This window comes from Chanodichthys erythropterus, chromosome 16 (assembly GCF_024489055.1).
Source record: "Chanodichthys erythropterus isolate Z2021 chromosome 16, ASM2448905v1, whole genome shotgun sequence".
NCBI classification, from domain to species: domain Eukaryota; kingdom Metazoa; phylum Chordata; class Actinopteri; order Cypriniformes; family Xenocyprididae; genus Chanodichthys; species Chanodichthys erythropterus.
Window position 1 is genome coordinate 4,082,501 of NC_090236.1, and position 27,113 is coordinate 4,109,613.

The 27,113-nt window shown below is 37.1% G+C and overlaps 1 protein-coding gene across 8 annotated transcripts in view; it reads left to right on the forward strand.

Moving 5' to 3' along the window:
- Positions 1–1,651: 1,651 nt before the first annotated feature.
- pard3ab (par-3 family cell polarity regulator alpha, b) overlaps positions 1,652–27,113 on the forward strand; it is a 124,319-nt gene continuing 98,857 nt past the window's right edge. For all 8 annotated transcript variants that reach the window (XM_067364205.1, XM_067364204.1, XM_067364208.1 and 5 more), the window contains exon 1: positions 1,652–1,961. In XM_067364205.1, the coding sequence (XP_067220306.1) occupies positions 1,842–1,961 (120 nt within the window). In that variant the 5' untranslated portion in view covers positions 1,652–1,841. The remainder of the gene's footprint in view (positions 1,962–27,113) is intronic.

The following is a 27,113-nucleotide window of genomic DNA, read 5'->3' on the forward strand; positions in this document are numbered from 1 at the left end:
CACAAGTCAGTGTTGATTGCATTTGTTGGAAACTATTTGCCAAATTTGCTGGAGTGGAAACCACACCGGTAACTGAAAAACAGGAGGAGACCACTGACTATGTCAGTGAAAAGCAGATGCTCATCCATAAATGATGAGTCACTGTAGACTCCACCACTGCGATTCAACAAAGACAAAACATCATGGCTCTAAACATGCAGACAGCAATGCACAGAACTGACTCTGCATGGCAGAGGGTCGGTAGAAAGTTCTCTACTAGAGTTTTTCAGTAATGGCTCTAGAGCATCTGGTCACGGTGCCTTACGCAGATCAAAGCATGTGTATGTAATCCTACAGCTGTTCCACTAAAGCTTCACTCAACTGGGTGTGTAGAACTAACCTTCACCAGGCCTGGGTGGGTGTGTGTGTGCGGGTTCACTTCCCGCCTGCCCAGTGTTTCTATTTTAGTTTAGCTTTGCCCTACAAGCAGAAAGTTAAATGTGACACACTAATACACAATTAATTGTCCATATGTCTGGAAGCTAATGTCCACATGCTGACACTGACATATGGAAGACTAGGGGTGATATTTAAAAAATAAAATGAAGCAATAAGTTATATATATATTTTTTATAATTCAAACATTAAAAAAGGAAATAAATAAATAAATTCACCTATTTTATTTTAGAGAGGAGGTTGCTCTTAAAATTGAGTTGAAATTTGATTGGTCGCCCCCACAAGTGAACTGTCCAATGGCACTCGACTGACAATTTTTTTAAGTGCATTTAAAATTATTTATTCATTTTATTGGTTTATTTAACTACATTTTAAAATATAAATTAAGTTTTAAACATATTTAGTATGTTTAAACCAAACAGTAAAATTGATCATTAAAATTGTAATAAATAAAAATATATAAATATAAAAATAAATATATAAAAATGTAAATAAATAATCTTATGTTTTAATTATTAAACTGATAACTTAGTCATTCATTTTATTTAATTCTTATTTTATTTCTCCATACTGACTCTGTAGTGTTTTTCAATGTTTTAGTTAATGTATTTTTATTTTTTTTTTGCAGTGAAATCTTAAATCCCTGTTAATAGTTGTCTATACGCTGCAGGTTAGTTTTATACTATATATATATATATATATATATATATATATATATATATATATATATATATATATATATATATATATATAATGATATATAAATATATCATTTTGAGAGGTTTTCTTGTTTATTGTGCAGTATTTGAGGTTTTACTTGAATCCGAATCCGATCTTAAATATTATTTTAAGTATAATGTGTATTTGAAGAAAATATGTCCCCATACAGACTTTAATTTTTTGTTGTTCACAAGGCTCTAATTTGAAGTCAGATCATTGAAGTCTATGTTGCAATTTAAGAGATTAAGATTGCAGTTTTGCATCTCATAAATGTGATGACCCCTGACCCTTAAAACTAACACAATCCTCACAAACTGATATTCACATATTTCACTACATATGTGACTTACGAACTTTTCAAATAGTGTAAAAAAGTAGCTTACAACCAAACACGTCGTGCCAGTGACATTTACCACCGCCAGAGGGCGCGAGAAGCCCGTTTTCGTTGTTCCCGAATCGACTGAACACGGCGCGGTTCCCGTACACAGATCCCAAACACTAAACAGGTGGTCATACACCGCCACACAGCGCCCGCCGCGATGAAACGGAACGGGTACCGACTGTAACTTACACTAAACCTCCAAGGTGCTGAACCAAAGATTATTAATGATCTGGACAACAGGGCACGGGAGCCTGTGATCCCGAGTTTCCCTTGGATTCGGGAAGGTCTAAGGAGAGTTGGAAGTATGAAAGTGACGGTGTGTTTTGGAAGAACTCGGGTCGTCGTTCCTTGCGGAGATGGCAACATTAAAGTGCACTGGCTCGTTCAGCAGGCCGCGATGCGGTACAGGAGAGCGATCGCTAAGGTGAGATGCTGTTTCATTGTATCATCTGATTGTGCTTTGAAAACATAGTTGCGCCGGTGAGGGCTGCAAATATGGCGGTGTAGAGACGGAGTAAGTGAGCGGGGGAAGGGATTGGGACCGTCCGGACACTTTAACTCCACTAAACACAAGGGAAAGAGCGGCTTTATTCACAAGTAAATAAAGCTTTGTGTGTTTTTACCCTCTTTTAATGTGTTTGGCCGTCTTCTTTGTTCTTCATGTTTACAGCAGATTTCAAACCAGTGAGTAATGGGGCAAATATGAAGTAACATCAGAGAGAGCGAAGTTTACTCCACGTTTCAGACGTTTTTACCCTACTTTGGGGCCAGTTAGAAATGACAGAATGTACTAGGGCGCAATATTTTGTACACTGACTTTTTGTTTACATGGTGGGTTGCTGCAGCTGACGCATCCTTAAGCTATTTCTAATGAAAAAATCGTCTTGAACTTTTCTCGTTTGTGTGTGAGTCCTGCGCTTTGTTTCAATTACTTGATGAGAGCTGCTGCTGCTGCTAGGCTAACAGTGATAACTGATGTCTTCTACACGTTTGGCACATCTAATCAGTGTTCTTCGAGTTACAACGCAGAGAACGACGCGACAAAACCGGAACGCTCTCGTTCAGGAATCAACAAAGCTGTCTGTTTAGCGCGAGACAGCTCACTGTCCGCGCGCCTATTGCTAGATGTTCAGCTTCGTTGATTTAATGGCGAGCGCTTTATTTTCGTCGCGTCAGTGTATGTCCGTATGGGGCGCTAGAAGTACGCTCAATATATATCGCTAACTTAAAGTTGTTGTTTTTTTAACACAAAAAATGAGCAGGACTCGAAAAATATCATAACAAGACCCTAGACTAATATAAAATGTTGTTTTATTCTACATATAGCAGGTCGACCCCTCATGGGCGCCGCCATGATTTTCCTGCAAACTCCGCCCTGCAGCCGATTCTAAAGATTTCATTGGTCTTTATTGATTTCAGCGTTGTTGATTGCCTACACAACATTGAAACAAAACGCCACGTTTTAATTACCGCAATTACATGATTTCAACTTGTAAAAAGCGTTCACGTCCTTGTAGAGCTCGTAATTACAGCTTGTAAGATGGGAATTGACCCTTCGTTTTGTCCGAACAAGCCATGGTGCTGTCACACCACACTGAGTGAAAAATACATTGTGGAGCAAAAAGGATACTGACAACAAGTCGACAGACAAGACAGAACAGGTTACTTATGATATTAAACAAAGCTTTCAAATTGTGTAATTTTTTAAGAAATTCGAACAATAAAAAAACAGTTTTGTGGCTCTTTAATGTGTCGTGATAGATTGCTGTAGCGCCTCAGCTTAAGCGGCTCGTGAACCGATCATCTCTTCCTACTAGTTCATTTATAGCATCAAATGAACATGAAAAGGACTGTTGTTTCAAACGCGGAAAGACGTCACTCAGCACACGCCATTTTTCAAGTTCAAGTCCACCGAGGTTAATCTTCTAATTCCTGACTGCTTTGTCAGACAACATGGCAGATTCTGCGTTATGATTGGTTAGATCGCTTGTCAATCAAACTCCCAGCGAAGGGTCAATTGTTTAAGAGCTCCTGGTTGTATCATATGAGCTCTGTACACCCGACTGCTGCAGATTCATTTAGGCGTTGATAGTGGTGCCATAGAAATGCATTATTCCAAGTCCAAGGATGTGAACAGTTCTGAATAGAGCGTCACGAGTTGTACTGAGACTACAGTAATTACGACATGTCGTGAGTGGCGTAATTTACTAAGGTCTACCCCATACCCTTAGGAAGGTGTCCTGTGGTATCAAGATGTTAGCAGCAGATCCTTCAAGTCCTGTAGGCTGCAAGGTGGAGCCAGCGCACACTTACATGATGTAAAAGAAAACGGGACTCATTGAACCATGCAACGTTCTTCCACTGTAAGGTCCAGTTCTGACACTTGTGTGGCCATTGTATGCATGGACAGGTGTCACAGGTGTCATCATTGGCACTCTGATTGGTCTAAACAGCCCCATACACAAGAGTACAAAGCACTGTGTGTTGTGACACATTCCTCACATAAAATTTAGTGTGACTCATGCAACAGTAGACCTTCTATTGGCTTGAACCAGACGGGATAGCCATCTTTGCCCTTGTGCATCGATGAGCCTTGGGCGCCCATCGATGCGCTGTTGCTGGTTTTGTTCCTCCTCGGACCACAGTAGGTAAATTCTCACCACTGCTGACCGGGAACAACAAACAAGCCTTATCATTTCAGAGATACTCTGACCCAGTCACCTTGACATAACAATTTGGTCCTTGTCAAAGTCACTCAGATCTTTATTTCTCCCGCATCCAACATGTTTATTACGAGAACTGATTGTTTGCTTACCATCTAATCTACCCAGACCTTAATAAGTGGCCTTGTTAGGAGATAATCAATGATATTCGCTTCACCCGTGACTGATCATAATGTTTTGGCTCATCTTTGTAGATGTGTGTGTAGTATGAGATGGAGAAAAACCAAAGGTTTTGACCACCTTTTGCACCAACTGATCTCCCGGAATACCTCAAAGTCTGATTTGCGCCGGTCAGAAATCTGCATTCAGGGTCAGAAGCACTTAGAGTAATAGCATTCAATATGCAGCTTTTACAGTTAAATGATCCGAGGCCCAGAGATTTCAGCTCGATATACAAAGAACGAACAGGAGTGAGAGAGACAAAAGCATGTTTGTTCACATGAATAAATCATTTTCTCCTTTAGTAGCGTATATGAGCAGAATAGTTTACATGCGTTTTCAGTGCTAGCCACCTGTGAGTGTGTGTTGTGAAAGATTCAGTGCTAAATGAAAGTTATAGCCACTTTGTTTGCTCTTAAACAGAACATCTGCTGTTGTATATGGCTGTGATGACAGTTGTTACTATGATGTTGTAGAGTTTTATCATGATGATATAGAGTTTAGTTGTGATGGGGCAGTTATTGTAGTCATATGAAATGCTATTGTTATGGCAAATCAGATTTTATGATGAAGGATGGTCTATAAGAGGCTTGGACCCAACTGTCAATTGTCATGACCTGCAGAGTAACATTGTCGTTGATAAAAATGTCACCAAAGCTAAAGTTAACTATTTTTATTTTAACTAGGTTTTGTCAAAATAGCAAAAAATGTCTGAAAATCACAGATGCATTCTGTTAGAATTGTTCAAAAATTATAAATCACTGTATATATATTTTTAATTTTAAGTTTAAATTACAGCTGTCATGATTACATTATAGCTGTACTATAGGCTATAATTACAGCTATTATAGTTGAAATGGATAAAATTGCAATTTTTTCTTTAACCCTTAAATGCATACCTCGGGGCTTTTGTGACCCGGGACATCATTCACTAACCACCTCCAAGTTCATTTTTTAAAGTTAGACATCAACCTTCTTGGTATTCCTCAATCAATTCATTATAATGAATATAACAAGAAAAAAATCATAAAATTATAAAAGAATGCCTATTTTTGTATTAATTTTTAAGCAAAAATTGTATAGGGTCGCAAACGACCCGAGGTGTGTATGAGTGTACATATATTTTTCTGCACAACAATAATTGAATCTTAGATGACGGAATAAATGCGATTCACCTTTTTTCCACAAGGTGGCACAATGCTGATACACAATGCTGAAGTGATGACTCATTCAGACAGAAAATGAAATAATAATAACAACATGAAATGGCTCAGCGATTTACTGCAGAGCAAGTACTGAACGCAATGAAATATGACTGTAACTGTTACTGGATGGATCTGGTGAAGCTGTTAGTGATAGAAATATTGATTTTTGAAGATGTTGAAAATGAAATAGTTTTGAGAATACGTTTGAGATTGCGAATGGGCTTATATTCGTGACCTGAAATGTAAAACTAGCCTATTATTTGCTGAATGTACTGGGAAATGAGCTCTGACGAGGACAGTGATGATGCCATAAAACATCTGCTCAGAATGAGCCTTTTCAAGCTCCAAAAGGTAACAAAATATGCTTTATTTTATTCTTCTGTAATTGTTACTCTAATATCAGAGGAGTTTTATATTATCGTGACAGGTAGAGATCCTTCCATGTTAGATATAGTTCCGGGTCGATAAAGACCCGAATATGTAAGAATGATTGGCGAAACAGTCATGCATTTAAGGGTTAATAAGGTCTAATTTGTTAACGTTCGTAAACTACATAAGTTGACGTACTAACAACGAACAGCACTTCTACAACATTGATTAATCATATTTAATGTTTATCTCAGCATTTACTAATATATTTAAAAAAAAAAGTCAAGTCTGTAATTATTAATGCAATGTGAACTTAAGTAAACATTTAATTAACTTTAACAAATACTAATAAATGCTGTAAAAATATATTGTTCATTGTTATTTAATAAGACTTTATTGTAAAGTGTTACCATAAAGGTTTCAATAATATCATTTCTATAATTGTTTATGTATTTTTTTGTTTTCTTTTTTTAAAACAGTAAAACATTAAAGGTGCAGTATGTAGGATTTCTGTCTGGTAGAGGTCGCTAGAGGCCTATTCAAAACAAAGGCTTGGGACATGTGGTCTTCCCCTCAACGGACGGTGCAAAAGAATAGGGATAGGACTCAGGAAGAAATCATGTTCATGGATACTCTGGATATTAACGTTACTGTAGTATGAAGCAGAGCAGGACTGAGTGTTGTAGGAGCTGAACGAGGCCGCTGGAGCGATTGCGCAACACACGCCCCGAGCAGTGGAACTTTTATTATGACACAGTCGCCGGCGCTGCTTCCGCTTTTCCGGTCATGATTATGAGCAAAAATACTCTTTGGTATGAGGTAACGCAGCTCTGTTTATCATATTAGATACATTTGAGAGTGTTGAAAATGATGTTATAACGTTACTCTGTGCGTTCACTCGGCGGCTGCTGCGAGACACTTGTTGCACACTGTTGTAAGATAGATCGATTTTAGAATATCATATTAAATGCTGGATGGCTTGTGGTGATTAACGGCATGCGATTCATTGTAAAACGTATTGTATGATGGAGAAAAGTTTGTATTACTGTTACTAAAAATAAAGCTGCATCTGATTGTTATGTTAGCTACTTGACAAAATAGTGTTTTTCTCTGAGGCATGGTAAAGCATGGTACTCGCAAAAAATCAAGAAAATTAGATTTAAATAATAAGACTAAACGTATTGAGCTATATAACAATTCGTTTTCTGTCTATAAACGTAACCAAACAGTTGTTCCCTTGTCTATGAAAACATGTAATATATTAAAGCATCTTTGGTGTTTCCATGGTTTCTACAATATAAAACCGGAAACCAAGGGTTAATGCGGGTATGACGCAATCGACAGGCGACTACCGGAGCCTTGGCTAAAATTGCAATTTTCTCACGATTTACAAATAGTTGGAAACATTTGTGATTATTGTAAGTACTCAAGTGAACACAGTATATAACACTGGCCTAGTGGTTTTTGGGTATTTTACTTCAAAAATCTTACATATTGCACCTTTAAATAACTTTTTTAATAAGTTTAAAAAATAATTTAAAACATTTGGCACGTAAAATATTTAGTTTGAATGGGGTCAGGTAAAATGTTGATGGGACAAGTGCAAGTAAAATACACCTTAAGTGTGGAGCGTTATGATATTTAGCTGATATTATGCTGAATTGGAGTGATGTTATGAGGGAAAACTAAAGACATTATAATGATCTTGCATGTTTAGGGTGTTGTTCAGAGCTTTTAGCTGAAATTGTGATGGTGTGGAGTGTCGTTGAGACAATGTTGCCGTTTTGATGTTGCTTTATTACAAGGAAGTAGAGTACTGTTGTGATGTAGCTGATATGCTGATGTCCAGTTGTAGTTTATCACAGGAAATGGAGTCATGTGAATAATTAAATACACTATCTGTCTGTGCTCTGAGAGAGAAAGACAGGCACAGACAGGGATGGTGTTTGTGAATGTGTGATTTGCGGTGTCCTTCGTTCTGTTATATTGTCACTCATTCCATTTGCTTTCCCCAAATACCTCTGCTACTCTTTAACTACATTCAGCTCGCTATTTTCTTTCTGCTCACATTGCTCTTGTTCTCTTTCTAGGTTCTAGGCTTTCAGCTGCTCAGACTGAAGCTGCCCTTTAAACCGAACAGAGGTGTTCTGTGTGAGACTGTGGGGTTCGGTTTTAGGGCTGATATATGCTCTATGGGATTATTATCCATTAGGGCACCAGCACACATTATTCCTGTCTGTATATAATCTCTGTAAATTTTGAATTTTAAGGGTCATTAGTCTGTGTGCTGTATTGTATGGGCCCTGTAATCCCTGTTTGGATCACAGTGAACTAAATTATGACAACAGATTTACAACAGAAATATGGAAAGGCATCAAACTGAAAACAAGGACATCTAATGCATCATCTTGCATATGAAATTGATCTATCCCAGTTGATCACTCCTCTGGTCTGTTGCGGTGTGTTGGCAGGTTTTCAGACGCATGTGTTCATGTAGCAGCTTTGCCTATAGAGCTGGATTCTGACTGTCTTTTTTTGTTATACGGTGCCTGTTTTTTTTTGTTTTGTTTTTTTTGGCATTTTGATGTTAGCAGCTTGATATCTTTTTGTTTACATGCTGTTTGAGAAATGCACACATAATAAGACAGAAGTTGATAAAGCATTTTGCTGAATATGGGATTTCTATGCAGAGGGAAGTGCTGCATATTTCCCTCATTCTGTGAGTCATGCATAAATGAGTTCAGGTCAACGTGGGAAAAAGTCTGAGTCAAAATCTGCTAAGGGGTAATAATGGAACAAGTTTTAAAAGTGTTTGATTTATTTACTTATTTACTATTTACAATATGATCTGCATTTTCATGTGTTTAAAAAAGATTTTCATTGTAAGAGACGGTAAAAAACAACTAAAAAAAAAAAAAAGAATTTGATTTTCAAAATCAACAAATTTGCTACAGCTGAATGTAACATTTTAGACAAGCCAAACATGTCAGTCTTTTAGTAACATGTAAATTAAAGGATTAGTTCACTTCTGAAATTTCCTGATAATTTACTCACCCCTATGTCATCCAAGATGTTCATGTCTTTCTTTCTTCGGTTAAAAAGAAATTAAGGTTTTTGAGGAAAACATTCCAGGATTCTTCTCCACATAGTGGACCTCAATGGGATTCACTGGGTGGAAAGTCCAAATTGCCCGATCCCAGACGAGGAATAAGGATCTTGTCCAGCAAAATGATCGGCCATATTAAAAAAAAAAAAAAATGTCCGATGGCGGAAGTGCCGTAAAAAATTAATCTAATTTTCTCCACCAACTTCATCCGATCTCGTTGTTTTACCTTTTTTGTGTAAACATTTGGCTTAATCTTTGCATGTTCACTTTGTAGACTTTATCCGCCTACGTCATACGTGCGGATCGCAGAGCTAGTGCAAGACAAGCATTTGTGGTTAAAAAAGTATATATATATTTTTTTCCTTTTTTAGAAAATGACAGATCGTTTTGCTAGATAATACCCTTATTCCTTGCCTGTAGAGCCCTTTGAAGCTGCACTGAAAATGCAATTTGGACCTTCCACCCACTGAAATCCACAATATGGAGAAGAATCCTTGAATGTTTTCCTCAAAAACCTTCATTTCTTTTCGACTGAAGAAAGAAAGACATGAACATCCTGGATGGCATTGGGGAGTAAATTATCAGGGAATTTTCATTCAGAAGTGAACTAATCCTTTAAGTCACGAAATATACTTATTTTACGGAATGTAAGTTTAAGGAACTATGCAAAAACCATTTTGATCGTCTCCAGCACATTTTATAATTATTCATAATTTGTAATTCAGTAAAAGAAAATATCTCCCTTTGCATTGAACTTTGAGCATCATAACTTTGCAGATGTTGTTCATGCTCTAACAGCAACATTACACACTAATGAAAGTTAAAAAGTGAAATCATAATCAAGGACCTCTTTAATAGGCTCCAAATAAAGTGGATTCTCTCTCACTCCTCTTACTGTGGGTGTCTGTATCTGTAATATCTCTGTGTGATGTAATTGAGTAGATGAAGAGCTCAGCTGTCACACTGCCTCAGAAAAAATAGTTAAACAAGCCACTGAATTGTTTCAAAAGTAGAAGCCTCAACAAATGAGGGATTGTTTGATATGGATCTAATAAAGAATTTTCAAAAACTGAAAGCTTTTTATGGTTGAAAATTACTGGGAGCTCTGATTTTGGGTGATTGTGATTTATTTATTACTCAATATCATATCATAACTTCTGTTGTATTGTTTTAAAAGATTGGTTAAATTAAGGTTTTATGAATGACATTGATTAGACATGCTTTTTGATGGTTAAAATTTAATCAACTCATTAAAACATAATCCAGAAAAACACATAATAAAGCAGAATTTGGAAAAATACTAAAAGAAAAACTCTCATTTGAGAAAAGTGATATAAAAATCTTGATGAACAAAGTTGCAGCACTGCTGTATTCAACATGCTCATATAAAACTATGACATGAATTTGATGTGAAACAATCAATTTTCTGTTGTACAGTTTTAATAATGGCATACAATAAAAAACACATTTATAATTAGTGTAGCTTTAACAGGTAACTGAGGCCCAGGTCTCATTATCATTGGATTCTAGGTGATTCCCAATCCTCCTGACAACTAGGCACTGTGCTTCATGCCACCAGAGGTTTTGTCTTACAAGAAGAAGAAAAAAAAACTTTTAGCTGAAGTATAACCTATAATTGTAGATTAAAATTGATAACATCTGTCAGTTTACATTTTGAATGTTGTATTTTTGTAATGTTTTGTGGCATAGGAAAATCATGACCTTGAGTTTTGATTGGCTTCCTCTTTTTTTATGGGGGGTGGGATTAGATACTCCTACTTCTACTGAATCCTAGATTTCTCCACAGGGAATGTAGCTGTTGGTGTACTAGACTGTATTTTGGAAAACACAGTGTTAGTAAGTTCCCTATGGAAACCCTCAGCCTCTTGCTGAACTTTCTTTGGAGAAACCCTCAGCTAACCCTTCAGAAAATTCTACTCTGGCTCATTGGGAAAATGTGCCTGTGGTGACATTTCTGCAAAATAATATTATGTTTATGTTTTACACAAAACAGATGAACATTGATCTGGCAGCATTTTAATTTGGTTATTCTACATATTGTGGCAGTTTGGAAAGGAAATGTCCAGGAAATGCTTTTTTTGCATTTGAAAATAAGTATGCACACCTAACATAAACCTAACCAGTAATGTTAACAAAATTAAAACCTTTTAATTTTCTAAGCAACCATGCCCACTTCCTTCTACAAGTCTTTGAGCTCTTTGATCATGACTCATGTTTCACTCATGTTGCAATTTCGTGACTCATGTTTTGTAAACGCAAGCGCAGTGCTGTATCAGGTGGGTTATCGAGCAAGTTTACTATATCAAAAAAGCCATAAATATAGAGCGTGGACCGTGTGAAAAGTCTCTTCTTTTTTTTTTATGTGATGGAAACTGCAATGAATCAAAGTCCCTTTAAGACAAGTCATTTCACTTGGCGGCCATCTTTGAAATGCCTCTCGGGCATCCTGGGCATCATGCAATCTCTTTGAATGGGGAAACATCAAATTCTCAAACTGTTCGCCAACCTTATGTTTAAATTTCATATTTGAAATCAACAATGAAATCAAAAAACAACCGGCTCATAAATTTAGTTTCTAAATGCTCAAATCATGACAAAAAAAACTGTATTTTTCCGGCTGGATCAAGCTGAAGGCCCTGGTATACTTCAAACGAAATCGAAGAACCAACTGGTGTGACGTAATTTCAAACAAAATCAGGCCAAAACGAAGTTCGTTTTGTGTTCTTTTTGGAAGTTCGAAACGGCTTGCCAAAGCGAACTTTCAGGAAAAGTTCGCTCCAGCTGCAAAACACCTTCGTGCTACCATTGGTCAGTGACGATAATGTAACAGGAGGTGTGCGCTGAGGCTCCGCCTTCATTCGCGTGGGGCGCGTCTCTGATTCATTTCATGTATATGAATTCGTCGAGGTAAGAGCTCCGCGGGTGAAAACATGGACACACTGGATAGCCGCTTTATAGTACATGAAGTTGTGCTTGTAAAAAAAATGAGGCAGTAACACTGTTTTTCATGTTTGATACTGTAAAGCTGCTTGATTTTAAGCAATCTATTGAATAAAGTGACATGACTGGACTGCTACTTTGCAGAGTTCGTGCTAACATACCCATGTTGTTATGATCAGATGCTTTTCTTATGCTTTCTATAATAAATGCTTGCTGGTTTCTCATTTTTGTTGTGTTTATTTTGTTACTGGGAAGAAAGTCAATTGCACATATTTACATATTCATCTAAACGTCGATCTCAGCAGTGTGGGCGGCGTCAGATGTTCGTTTATAGTATATCGGCGGTCACGCATTTCGAACTTCGTTTTACCCCTAAAAAAAAAAACACGAAAAAGAACTTCGTTTGAAGTATACCGGTGCCTTAATGCGCATGCGCAGACCTAAATGTGCGTCTCTTCGGAGGCGCGTGTCTATAGAAACCAGTTGATTCTAACGGCTGCTGAAGTTACGTGATGACTTTACCTGTCGGTGATTGGCTCTTATTTGGAAGGCGGGACTTATTCTGCCATATTGCGCGTTACACTTTCTCCCATTCAAAACAATTCGAGTGACACGTCTTGTGTTATTCTATAGTCTTTGAATGAATTGTAGGAATTAGGGGTGGGACGATACGCCTATTTCCCAATTCAATACTATCATGATACTTGGGTGCTGATTTGATATGCTGATTTGATATGTATTGCGATTTTTTTATTTATTTTTTATTTTTTAATTTTTTTATAAGAATTGCGATTAGATATTGCGATTTAGATATTGCTACTGTATTGCGATATATATATATTTTTTTTATATACAATAAACCATGGAAAACAATTGAATCATACACTTATACAGACTGTACATGATATATAAGGAGTCATATTTCCAAAAACAATTCATCACATCTATGAGTTGTATTTCAGAAGCATCATCCAATTATTATCTTGAAGATTCAAGATTCAATGACACGTTTTCATTTTCAAACAGATTTTCAGTCTATAGTCGCCACCTAGTGGCGAAACAATGTAACATAGTCGTTGTTTGAAACGTCATTAAATCTATTTTGATCGCTACCATACACATCAGTGTTTATATTTGAACTATAAACTTTTATCCCAGTACTTATGATAGTTGAATTTCAACTATTGTATCACAGAATTAATGAAACTGAGGTTGAAAGGACCATCAAGCTGCTCCACACCTACAGTATAACAACTGCTCTTTGGTTCAGCAGCAGCAAGATTTGAATGTTGCGATATGATTTTGTCAAAGGTTTATTAGACAGATGAATAATTATTGTCATTTAAGAATAAGATCACGTGGGTTTTGAATTTAGATTAATCGTGCAGCTACGCAGACTTATACTCTCTTTCTCTCAGCATTGATTTCTGACGCAAAGTGTAAGTATGCGAGGGCTGTTCAGTGCATTAATTTTTATTCATTGAAGCTTGGGTAATCTCATCGCTTTCTCGCATATATTGAAAGGGATATTAGGTCTGCCTATAAAATTGTTCTGTGCAATAAATACATTTATTACAGTAGCACAATTGCGATACAGGTTTGCATGTGTGAGACAGAACCGCTTGTTTGTGTGAAGTGAGCATTTGTTGTGTGCTTGTTTGTTTGTGAGGTTAATCTAGGGCTGCACACTTAATTGAAATTAAACCGAAATTGCAAAATTTACTGAGATCAGAGCGGATCAATTGGTTTGCAGTAAATGCTGCTCCATCTCTGCAACGTGCGCCAAACATCTTTCCAAACTTGTAATGACAAGCATTTGCAAACCTGTAGTACAACAAAAGAGAACAATTAATGACATGTTTTTACTCAACTCACTTCATATCATCAGTCGAGTGTTTTTGAAATAACTTTTGTGATCTGACGTGGCTTCATATCATAGAATGAGACGGAAATTATTTTATAGTATTTTATACAGTGAATAGCATTGCATTATAAATATACTTTATTCTTATGAAAATACCCAAGATGTCTAGAACACAGATAAACCATATATTGTCATAATCGTAGGTTTATTGTCTTCATGTCAAATCAAAACGTCTCTATCTGTGTTTCATTCTGCTGCAGCGATCTCTGGATGTCTTTTTCCATATAAATGATTTCCTGGAACTTCATAAGTTTTATGACTTCTCTGAGTCTCACTTGTGGACTTTATGTGTGAGGAGGACGCCCTCCGGCTATGAGTATGAATTAAACATTCATGTGTACTCATTAATGCTTACAACAATAGGAAAAAAATGGGAAAAAATAATACTTCTCTCTAAAGAAATAGAAAATTAGAAATTTAAAGTAAACATATGCAAATCCATAAGTATTTCTGCAGTGTATAGAAAGGAGTTTTGTTTCCCTTCCAGTGGATGCATACACTGTAAAAAAGAATTGTTGATTTAACTTAAAGTAAGTTACGACAGAACGCCAGCTCGTATTGGCGTGTGGTGACACAGGAGCCGGTATTCTCATCACTTCATAACATCAAGGTTGAACCACTGTAGTCACGTTGACTATTTTAACGACCTTGAATGACAGTACAGTGGTGGTCAGAATTATTGGCACCCTTGGTAAATATGATCAAAGATGACTGTAAAAATAAATCTGCATTGTTTATCCTTTTGATCTTTAATTCATAAAATTAGCAAAAGTCTAACCTTTCATTGAAGAAAAAGAATTGAAAAGTGGAGGGAAAGTCATATAATGTTTATCTACAAAACACGTTGGCCACAATTATTGGCACCCTTTTATTCAATAAGTTTTGCGACCTCCTTTTGCCAAGAAAACAGCTCTGACTCTTCTTCTTTAATGCCTGATGAGTTTGGAGAACACCTGACAAGAGATCAGAGACCATTCCTTCATGCAGAATCTCTCCAGATCCTTCAGATTCCAGCTCTATCTTGGTGCTTCTCTTCAGTTCACTCCACTCATTTTCTTTAGGGTTCAGGTCAGGGGACTGGGATGGCCATGGCAGAAGCTTCATTTTGGGCTCATTGACGCACATTCGTGTTGGTTTGTTTTGGATCATTGTCCTAATGGAAGATCCAACCATGGCCCATTGTTGGATTTCTAACAGAAGCGGTCAGGTTTTGAATTTTTATCTGTTCATCCAGCAGTATATTTAACCGTGGGCACGGGGTACTTTTTATCGATGTGTGCACCAAACCCATCTGGTGGGTTTGCTGCCAAAAAGCTCTTTTTTTTTTTTTAGTTTCATCTGGAGATTATATGCTGGAGATTGTTTCTGAATAAGAGAAGAGGATTTTTCTTGAAACCCTCCCGAACAACTTGTGGGTATGTAGGTGCTGTTTGATAAGTTTTTTTTTTTTAGGCTTTCTGAGACTCAAGACTCAACTAATCTCTGCAATTCTCCAGCTGTGATCCTTGGAGAGTCTTTGTCCACTTAAACTTTCCTCCTCACCATGCATTACTATGATTTAGACAATCGTCCTCTTCCAGGAGATTTGTAACATCTTTAGTTAATTGGAACTTCTTAATTATTGCCATGATGGTGGAAATGGGGATTTTCAGTGCTTTAGCTATTATTTTACAGCCACTTTCTATTTTGTGAAGCTCAACAATCTTTTGCTGCACATCAGAACTATATTCTTTGTTTTTTCTCATTGTGATGAGTGTTTAAGGCAATTTGGCCTTTGTGTTTCCTCATGTTTATCCTCCTGTGGAACAGGAAGTCTCTGCTGGACAATTTCATGTTCATGATCACCCTGGTGTGCTAAAAAAATGTAAATATGAATGGGAATATACTTCAGAGAAAATATTCTAGGGTGGCCAATAATTGTGGCCAACATGTTTTGGAGAAAAACATTTATTTCATAATCTGATGATTAACACTTTCAATTTTTGCTCATTTTATGAATTAAAGATCAAAAGGATACACAATTCAGATTTATTTTTACAGTCATTTTTGATCATATTTACCAAGGGTGCCAATAATTCTGACCACCACTGTAATTGTTGCTTTCTATGAGGGATAAAAACCTCTTGGATTTCATCAAAAATTTCTTAATTTGTGTTCCGAAGATGAACGAAGGTCTTACGGGTTTGGAACGACATGAGGGTGAGTAAATAATGACAGAAATTTCATTTTTGGGTGAACTAACCCCTTTAAGAGAACACTCTTAAGTAGCTGTTAGACTTAAAATTTAATTTGATTATTTCAGATCTAATTTGAAGAATTGGGTGCATTTATGGACAGTTGTGACATTTTTGGATCATCTGTGCTTGAGGGCATTCTTGATATCACTGCAAGTCATGGCCAATTGTTACAATGTAAAATTGTGTTTCAAACCCTACAGAACACAACTGAAACAATAAATGCATAGTAATGCCTTTAAGATAGCAGTGTGGACACAACTGTGGTGTAAAGTTCTCAGCACTGCTGTGGGTCACACACACGGGCGAGTTCATTAGTTCAATGCTTCTTAAAGTGACAGTCACACATTATAGATGGGCAGAGCAGACCCACGTGATTAAATTGGTTAGTTGTCAAACATTCAGTAAGTGTCTGTTTAAGTGTAAATGTCAGAATGACCCTGCACCTTCTGTTTAGGACATACACATTTAACTTTGTATATGTTATTATTACAAGTTTCCATTTCCATTTATTTTCTTACAATAAGATAACTACTACACTAACAATGTATCATGGTGTTATTTTATGTATCAGTGTGAACTAAAGCGAAAACACCTATTGGAATTTGCAGATATGAAACCTTATTTTGTCAATTTATGAAAATTTTGTACTTGTTTTGACCGGTTTTCCTATTGGTACATATTCAGAAATTTTTCCCAAAAAGGGTGGCAAAACCTGCCTGCCCATACAAGTGAACACAGAGTGTGTGTTTGTGCAAGTTGTTTATCTGGGTGCCAAGCTATTCTGAATAGCATGAGATCCACAGAGGGGTATTTCAGGCTGCATGAAGCTCATGAAGGACTTATTCCACAGGAGACTGCTTTTAGCAGCACAGTTTTTGCATTTGTGTGAATCTCCTGCTGTGTTTGTGTGTGCGAGAGAGAGGGAGAGATGGAGGGATTGTGTCTTTATATGGTCGTGTCTGTAAGAGCTTTGTCACGATATTTAAAACATCAGTGCTAATGTCACTGGAATAGTCAAAGACGGCAGTTTTCTGCTATAAGAAGCTGTGAGTGTGTGTATAAACATACAGGATTCAGTGTATATACAGGTGTTTCTTCAGCTTTGGGCACTTTTATGTCCCGGGTGGTCTTTTTAAAAAAATAAAAAATTATTATTAAAATAATAAAACAGATTTTAATGTTTTTCTTTTTGTTATATGAAGGTCACATTAAAACATGAATGCTTTTATTGTATTAGTCGGCATTCACAATATATTGATACCATGGTAGTTGATTTAATTGTGCATGCCCATTTTTCCTGCATGTTTTTACATTTATATGACCTTTTTTGCCATCCAATGCTTACTTGAAATTATTCTTTAAAAAAACCCAAATAATTGAATAACACTGTTAAAGGTAAATTTAGCAGATCTCAAAATGAATATCCATTTGTTCATACTGTACATTATAATGTTGTTTTTAGTGCTTATTTGTTATTTTTTATTTGTTGACAAATTATGTAAAATTTTTATTTAAGTTTGCTGTCATCGGCCATAACATGAAAATAATTATAAGTTTGAGTATTAGCCAGTTTTAGTACATCTGATTTGGAAACTTATGATAAACTTAACAAAGAGTGTAATGCACCATAAACTATTTTAATGCTTTATATATATATATATATATATATATATAAATATATATATTTTTTTTTTTTTTACACAAATTGCAAATGTCCCCGTTTTGGTTGGTCAAGATTTTCAGTGAGTTGAGTTTTTATGCTTGAGTTTTCTTCTTCGCCTTGCACAAAATGGAACTATAATGCATAATTTGTGTTGGTTACTTTTATGTCAGGGTATGTTGGGGTACTTTTCAGAGTCATTTTTAAAGCTTGACAGCCCCAGTCCTCATTTACTGTCATCAAGTGACCGGGATATTTTTTTAATTTTTTTTTAAGAAATGACATTTTGTGTTCCACTGGGAAAAAAAATAACTGTCAACCCTCTATGGACACACTGAAGCTTGAGTCACCATCATTTTTATTTTACTTGACAGACTTTTTACATGGAATGCAAGAACAATGCAAATTAGAAAAATCTACTTAAATATAATATAATATAATATAATATAATATAATATAATATAATATAATATAATATAATATAATATAATATAATATAATATAATATAATATATAAATTTCAAACACTATTTAAGTCAAGTGAAACAAAATAATGTAAGTCAAATAATCAAACAACAAGCAATAGCACAAATAAACACAATAGAAAAGTTGCCAATTAAATAGTGCTTTTCATGTTTTTCAGGTATATCTGACAGTAGTTGTAGTACAAAAAATGGATAAAGTAGGCCTAATCAAATGTAAAATAGCACTGCATAGTCTTTACTGTAAAAATATAGATTAATCCTTATTAAAGTTATAAAAGTTATACAGTCGAGCACTGAGTGCATTGAGTCACTTGTTTGATTTAAAGGGGTCATATAATGCCACTTTTACAAGATGTAAAATAAGTCTCTGATGTCCCCAGAGTGTGTATGTGATGTGTCAGCTCAAAATACCCCACAGATCATTTATTAAAGCATGTTAAATTTGTCACGTTTCTTTTAAAGGGTGAGCAAAAACGCTCAGTTTTTTGTGTCCCTTTAAATGCAAATGAGCTGCTGCTCCCAAGAAGAGGGTGGAGTTTCATATCGCAGATGTATCGCCTTCGATAATGAACGCGATATTGCTTTGCTTATCAGTGATCTACGGCTCTGTCTATTAAATGCCGCTCCATTTGAAAGCAGGTGCTGCCGATTTAGCGGCAATCAGGGAACCGGCTTTACTGACTAAAAGCGCGTGACAATCACATGCAATATATCGCCCAGCCCTACAACAAATAACTTGACTTGACTAGTTGATCATTTGGAATCAGAAGTGGCTTATATGAAAGGCAAAGGCCTCTAGATTATGCTTATTTTACCTAAATAAAATCTTATCATGCCTTGATTTTTAATTATTTAATTAGGACAGAAAGGTCAGACTTTGTTTAGACAAAAGTCTTGTCACTTAACAGAAATTATGTTCTGTACTGTACATTAGGTCATGGTGCAGTGGAAAAAGAATTAATATTGTGTATGACTCCCATGAGCTTGGAGGACTGCATCCATATGTCTCGGCAATGACTCAAATAACTTATTAATAAAGTCATCTGGAATGGCAAAGAAAGCATTCTTTCAGGACTCCCAGAGCTCATCAAGATTCTTTGGTTTCATCTTCAATGCCTCCTCCTTCATCTTACCCCAGACATGCTCAATAATGTTCATGTGTGGTGACTGGGCTGGCCAATCCTGGAGCACCTTGACCTTCTTTGCTTTTAGGAACATTGATGTGGAGGCTGAAGTATGAGAAGGAGCGCCATCCTGCTGAAGAATTTGCCCTCTCCTATGGTTTGGAATGTAATGGGCAGCAAAAATGTCTTGATACCTCAGGCTGTTGATGTTGCCATCCGCTCTGCAGATCTCTCGCACGCCCCCATACTGAATGTAACCCCAAACCATGATTTTTCCTCCACCGAACTTGACTGTTTTCTGTGTGAATCTTGGGTCCATGCGGGTTCCAATAGGTCTTCTTCAGTATTTGCGACGATTGGGATGCAGTTCAATAGACGATTCATCGGAAAAATCAACCTTCTGCCACTTTTCCACAGTCCATCCTTCCTGCAAGCTGTGGACCTTGGCAAATGCAACACGATTTTTTTAGTTGTCTTCTGTTTAATGCTGGTTTCTGAGCACTAATTCGGCCATTGAGACCACTGTGTGACAGAATTCGACAAACTGTTCTTGTAGATACAGGGGTTTCTGGTGACCAGTGGTTATGTAGCTCTGCTGCAGTTGAAAAAGGGCTGGCCCTGGACTGTCGAACCAGCAAACGGTCCTCTCGAACAGTTGTCTTACGGGGTCTGCCTGACCTGGGCCTGTCATGAACTTCACCAGTTTCTTCAAATTTTTTCTTATCCTCTCCACTTGACTCTTAGATACGTTAAAGATGTCTGCCACCTCAGCAGGAGACTTGGTCTTCAGGCTCTTGATGATCAGCACTTTGGTCTGTGGTTGAATCTTTGGCATGCTGTCAGAGGTCAGGATGCATTTCAAATGAAGGTTGGGTGTGCTGGGGTTCTTCTACACACCCGGGAATGTGTTAATTACAGTATTTGTTACAGGTGATGCTCTAATCTGTGATTGGTTGAATCCTTTAAACATGTGACAAGACTTTTGTCTAAGCAAAGTCTGACCTTTCTGTCCTAATTAAATAATTAAAAATCAAGGCATGATATATTTTTGGTATAATAAGCATGATCTAGATTGCCTGGAAAATCCAGCCTCACCACTGTACCAGCGGATGAGTCTGGTCGGCCATTGAATCAATTTGATTTCTAGGGCGGAGCAAATCCGAGCAAACAGGAAGCGGAGTAAACCAATCAGAGAAGGGTGGATATGACGTTAGCAAAACGACAAGAGAGTCAAAGGCGAAAAGTAAATAATTAATGCGTTTTTGGTCATTTAAAACTGAATTCACAGCTGAATAGAACAAACTCTCGGGTCTCCCGTGTGCAGTCTTTGTTGATATTGAAGGGACTTTCGCCGCACTAGAGTGACGCTGTTTGTGTCACTGAAATAAACAAATCTGATTGCACGGTACGGTTTGAAGTTGACTCGAATCGTGACGGAGGGGGGACTGACCAGACTGATATATCTTGTAGAAGATATATCAGTCTGGCCTTGCCAGGCAATAATCTAGAGGCCTTTACCTTTCATAAAAGCCACTTCTGATTCCAAATGATCAACTAGAAGTCAAGTCATTATTTGTTGTTCCTACAACTTGGATAGGCGACAAGACTTTTGTCAGGGTGTGTATTGTTACACACGCATTTACTTTCTCAACTGTTTACGTTCAGACCTAACCGAGGATACTCTCCAAGACAAGGATACTCGTGTGCGAGAGAAAGCGACAGAGGGCGCCCTCAGCCAAGCATCGATGCGTAAAGCTCAGCAGGCAATGAAATTAAATCTGTGCTAAACGTATTCAGGCAACTGAAATTGTACAATTTACTAGCCATTGGCTAATGAAAGAATTTTTTTTTTTTAGTTGCCTCTCATTAAATTTGGTCGCATATGTGACTGATTTACCCGCATTGTGTATTGATCAACCTGAAGATGAGTAAATAATGACATATCATTAATAATTTATCGTTTTTGAGTGAGCTGTCCCTTTAATATTGTGTTTATGCTGGACTGGTGTTTCTGTAATGAACCTGTGACTGGTTTTACAAGGTTAACAGCCATTTTGGGAGTCTGTCCTTCAGCCTGCAGATCCAGCTGAAGACAGACGATTGTTAACGGGCATTCTATTTTTAACTCTTAGACAAGGCATTAATGGATGTGACTTAATTGAGTCTAGCTGAAATGAGTTTGACTGTGCGTGTGTGCGTACTGGGGAAGAGCAGCTCAGATGGAGAGTGAGTTTATGGGTTCAGTCAGTGTCATCTGTTCTAAAACGGTGGACAAAGAAAGACCGAATGAAAGAATAAAATGCAGAAATCTCAAAACATCAGACAGCATTGTGTGTGGGTTATGTAAGAGTGCAGCTGTGCTACAGGGATTTGCTATTCTGTGCTGGTGTACAGATATGCTTATGAAAGGGAGAGTGGGGCAAAGGTTTAGAGATTTTGGTGCAATTTTCAGGGTGTTTTAAGCCTTGGTGTGAAGTTGGAATTATTTTGCAGATTAATAAAGTAATAACTGTTTAAATAATTTGCTAAGAAAAAGCCCAGAAATTAAGATAATTAGGAAATGTTTTATGTTATTATTAGGGCTGGGCGATATATCGAATGCTTTTGTCACGCGCATTTCGTCAGTAAAGCCGGTTTCCTGATTACCGCTAAATCGCCATCACCTGCTTTCAAATGAAGCGGCATTTAATAGACAGAGCCGTAGTTCACTGATAAGCCACGCAATATCGCGTTCAATATCGACGGCGATTTCCTATCGATATTGAACGCAATATTGCGGGAAATACTTTATTACAGATATTTCCACTATAAAGAACCATTTATGAAATGGGAAGATTCCATGTATGTTAAAGTTTCTTCATCCAAAGATGCCAATAAAGAATCTTTATTTTTAAGAGTGCAGGTTCAGGACATGATTAATTGCTTTTTGACAATATTCAGTGTGTAATCTTGATATTTATGCTTGACTATAATTTCAGCCAAATATCCATTGAGATAGACCGAAGTTGAAAGTATACAAGACGGGGAGAGATTTGGCCTGTCCTGGACCTCTAATGACCATCGGAGTGTACTGTTTTATTTTTTTCCTCAGGGAGTAGGCTAAATTGCATTGACTGCACACACAGCTGAGAGTTTCAGGCATTTTTTTTCTGTGATTATAATATGATTATAAGAGGCTGTTTACATGACACTGTTTTCAACTCAAAAATGAACACTTTTATGCGTTTTAACTTGAGCTGCACGATTAATCGTGAAAAGATGGTGATCTTGATTCAAACACCCACACAATCTCATTCCTAAATTACAACAATTCTCTTATGTCTATTAAGTCTTCGACAGAATCACACTGTAACATTCAGATCTGTGTTCGTGCTACTGCTGAAACACAGAGAGCAGTTGTCATGTATAGGTATGAAACGGCTTCACCAGCAGACTTTTCAAACACAGCACAGTTATTTCTGTGCTGCAGATATTTGTTATATTGCAGCCATTTGCTAAAATCATTTAAGTTCATTTTTTTTCCTCAATGTACACACAGCACCCCATATTGACAGAAAAACACAGAATTGTTGACATTTTTGCAGATTTATTAAAAAGAAAAACTGAAATATCACATGGTCCTAAGTATTCAGACCCTTTTGCTGTGACACTCATATATTTAACTCAGGTGCTGTCCATTTCTTCTGATCATCCTTGAGATAATTGATGAGGAAAGCCACACACCTGTCTATATAAGACCTTACAGCTCACAGTGCATGTCAGAGCAAATGAGAATCATGAGGTCAAAGGAACTGCCTGAAGAGCTCAGAGACAGAATTGTGGCAAGGCACAGATCTGGCCAAGGTTACAAAAAAATTTCTGCTGCACTTAAGGTTCCTAAGAGCACAGTGGCCTCCATAATCCGAAAATGGAATACGTTTGGGACGACCAGAACCCTTCCTAGAGCTGGCCATCCGGCCAAACTGAGCTATCCGGGGAGAAGAGCCTTGGTGAGAGAGGTAAAGAAGATCCCCAAAGATCACTGTGGCTGAGCTCCAGAGATGCAGTCGGGAGATGGGAGAAAGTTGTAGAAAGTCAACCATCACTGCAGCCCTCCACCAGTCGGGGCTTTATGGCAGAGTGGCCCGACGGAAGCCTTTTCTCAGTGCAAGACACATGAAAGCCCACATGGAGTTTGCCAAGATGGTGAGAAATAAGATTCTCTGGTCTGATGAGACCAAGATAGAACATTTTGGCCTTAATTCTAAGCTGTATGTGTGGAGAAAACCAGGCACTGCTCATCACCTGACCAATACAGTCCCAACAGTGAAGCATGGTGGTAGCAGCATCATGCTGTGGGGGTGTTTTTCAGCTGCAGGGACAGGACGACTGGTTGCAATCAAGGGAAATATGAATGCAGCCATGTACAGGGATATCCTGGACGAAGACCTTCTCCAGAGTGCTCAGGACCTCAGACTGGGCCGAAGGTTTACCTTCCAACAAGACAATGACCCTAAGCACACAGCTAAAATAACGGAGTGGCTTCACAACAACTCCGTGACTGTTCTTGAATGGCCCAGCCAGAGCCCTGACTTAAACCCAATTGAGCATCTCTGGAGAGACCTAAAAATGGCTGTCCACCAACATTTACCATCCAACCTGACAGAACTGGAGAGGATCTGCAAGGAGGAATGGCAGAGGATCCCCAAATCCAGGTGTGAAAAACTTGCATCTTTCCCAAAAAGACTCATAGCTCTATTAGATCAAAAGGGTGCTTCTACTAAATGCTGAGCAAAGGGTCTGAATACTTAGGACCATGTGATATTTCAGTTTTTCTTTTTTAATAAATCTGCAAAAATGTCAACAATTCTGTGTTTTTCTGTCAATATGGGGTGCTGTGTGTACATTAATGAGGGAAAATTGAAAATGGCTGCAGTATAACAAAGAGTGAAAAATTTAAGGGGGTCTGAATACTTTCCGTACCCACTGTATTTGCGGGCACCATATCTTTGCTTAAATGTTACTTGATGTCATCGGTTATTTCTTTATGCCTTTTTGAACTCTCTTCGTATGTTTTACAATTTTTTTTATTTTTTTTTTTACCTGGTTCCAAATGGGCCGTTGTTTTTCAGTATAAACGCACTATACTTTAGTGTTTAACCGTTGCATTCGTGCCTCGTGTCTTCTGCAGCATCTCAAGCATGACACGGTACGCGGCGGTAAAATGCTCCGCCTACTCTGTTTTGCTGCAACGGTAATTTGACAGATCTTGCAAATTACCTGGCTTTGTGATAAATCATCTCTCCTGTATCCAAAATATTCCCAAACCACGGATGTTGATTTTTTTGGCCAAGTCTTTATCCTGTCCTGAATTCACCTTCCCTGTTTTTGTGCTTTCTTCCATGTAACAGTAAACCCACTCTGTTCTGTTCTTGCGCTAGATTTAGGCACGCTGGATTCAGAATACACACTGAGGGGGGCTGGCGGAAAAAATCACGCTTTCTGCTCACATTGTGATTTTATTTTGATTTCGATTACTGACACAGCCCTAATTACTGTCTATTTTACTATATCATATGTTGTCTGTTTTCATAACTCTGCAAACACTCTGAACAACCAGCCTGTGAAATACATGGCAATTTTCATGTTTCAAAATGTGACAAACAGCAGTAAGGACACATTCCTTACTGTTTTTTTGTCACATTTTGAAATATTTTGTATGCCTGCATGCCTCTTTAGAGTAAACACTCATTAAGCCGAACATGAGTGTGTGTGAGTTTGTGCTGTGAAATGACTCTTATTTCCTGTATCCTGCAGAAAGAGAGCCAGTTTGTTGAAAAAAGAGGCTTTATAAAGACTCTTTCTCATGAAAACACTTTGCTCTCTGTTGGTGGAGACTGACGTTCCCTTGTTGAACTGCATGTTTGAGTTAGCGGACATGCGCTTTCTCTGTAAAGAGGTTTTTACGAAGCTTTATTAGCTTCATAAGTGAGGGATTACATTACCAAAGCATTAATAAACATCACACACACATACACCCACGCAAACACTGTAAGGATAGCGGTGTAAAGTAAGTTTGAATATCCGGTTGCTGTGTACATGTCTCTCTTCCTCGGATGCTCAATAAGACATGGACTCTCTAGTATCAGATACACTTGCTTGTCTTTAACAGCACAATCCTCTCAGCTTACACACACGGGTCTTTCTGAGAATGAACTTCTCACGTTACCGAACGTGTCCTCGTTTAGGACTGTTTGCTTCTGAGCTGAGAGGAAGAAAGGAATGAAGAGAAGGAGACAAAGGGTTTTTAGCTTGGTCTGGTCTGGTCTCTTTTGTGTGTGGAGAGAGACAGATTGTAATGTTTAGAGATGTGGAAACATCACTTCTCTCTGCAGAAGAGACTCAGGGAGGAAAAGGGCTGGGCTAAGCAGGTAGAGTCAGCGCTGATTGGTTCATAACCTTGCTACGTTGTGACATCATGGCTTTTGATTGGCTAGCAAAATGAATCGATTGTAAATGTAGATTGTTTTGACTCTGTGATGAAACTAATGATTTTTAAATGCATTTATTAGAGATGCTTGTTGTTGTTTTAAACTCCTAAACTTTGGCACATAACACCTGTACTGTTTGTGCTACAGAGGTATGCTTTTTTCCTGAGCCTCTTAAAGGATTAGTTCACTTTCAAATAAAATTTTCCTGATAATTTACTCACCCCCATGTCATCCAAGATGTTCATGTCTTTCTTTCTTCAGTCGAAAAGAAATTAAGGTTTTTGATGAAAACATTCCAGGATTATTCTCCTTATAGTGGACTTCAATGGCCTCCAAACGGTTGAAGGTCAAAATTACAGTTTCAGTGAAGCTTCAAAGATCCTTTTTTTTTTAATCAAAAACCTTAATTTCTTTTCGACTGAAGAAAGAAAGACATGAACATCCTGGATGACATGGGGGTGAGTAAATTATCAGGAAAATTTTATTTAAAAGTGAACTAATCTTTTAAGATCCCTTTAAAATCAAATTTTGGAGTTTTGTGGCTTTTAGGTTTTCTCTATAAGCTTTGAGGTCAAGCAGATATGAATTGAAAGTTTCGTACTCTTCCAGGAAAATGAAGAAAAAAAAGGGGGGAAAAATCATCCAGCACTACACAGATTTTTGCCCAATAAATATTATAATTTTTAATTGTATTTATTTGTATATTTTTTATTTTAATTAAATTTGTTAAAACATTTATTATTATTATTATTATTATTATTGGGGATTATAATTGTATTAATAATAGTCTCTAATATGATGTTCTGGTCATTCCTACAGGTGTATAATATTCAAAATAGTAATAGTAATAATACTTATTATTTATATAAAATTATTTTATTTAATTATTTATATATTTATTATTAATTATTATTAATGTTCAATGAATACGTAATATTTAATAATCACATTTTATATAAATAATACATATAATATTTATAATTTTAGTATTTGAAGACTTCAGATGCAAAAACTTGTGCCATCTGAAATTTTCTTCTAAAATTAGCATTTTTATCAAGCTCGTATGTTTATGTTCAGTTATTTCACTTTAATGGCAATGAAAATGACATATTAATTGCCATTAAAGTGAAATTACTGAACCTAAACATACGAG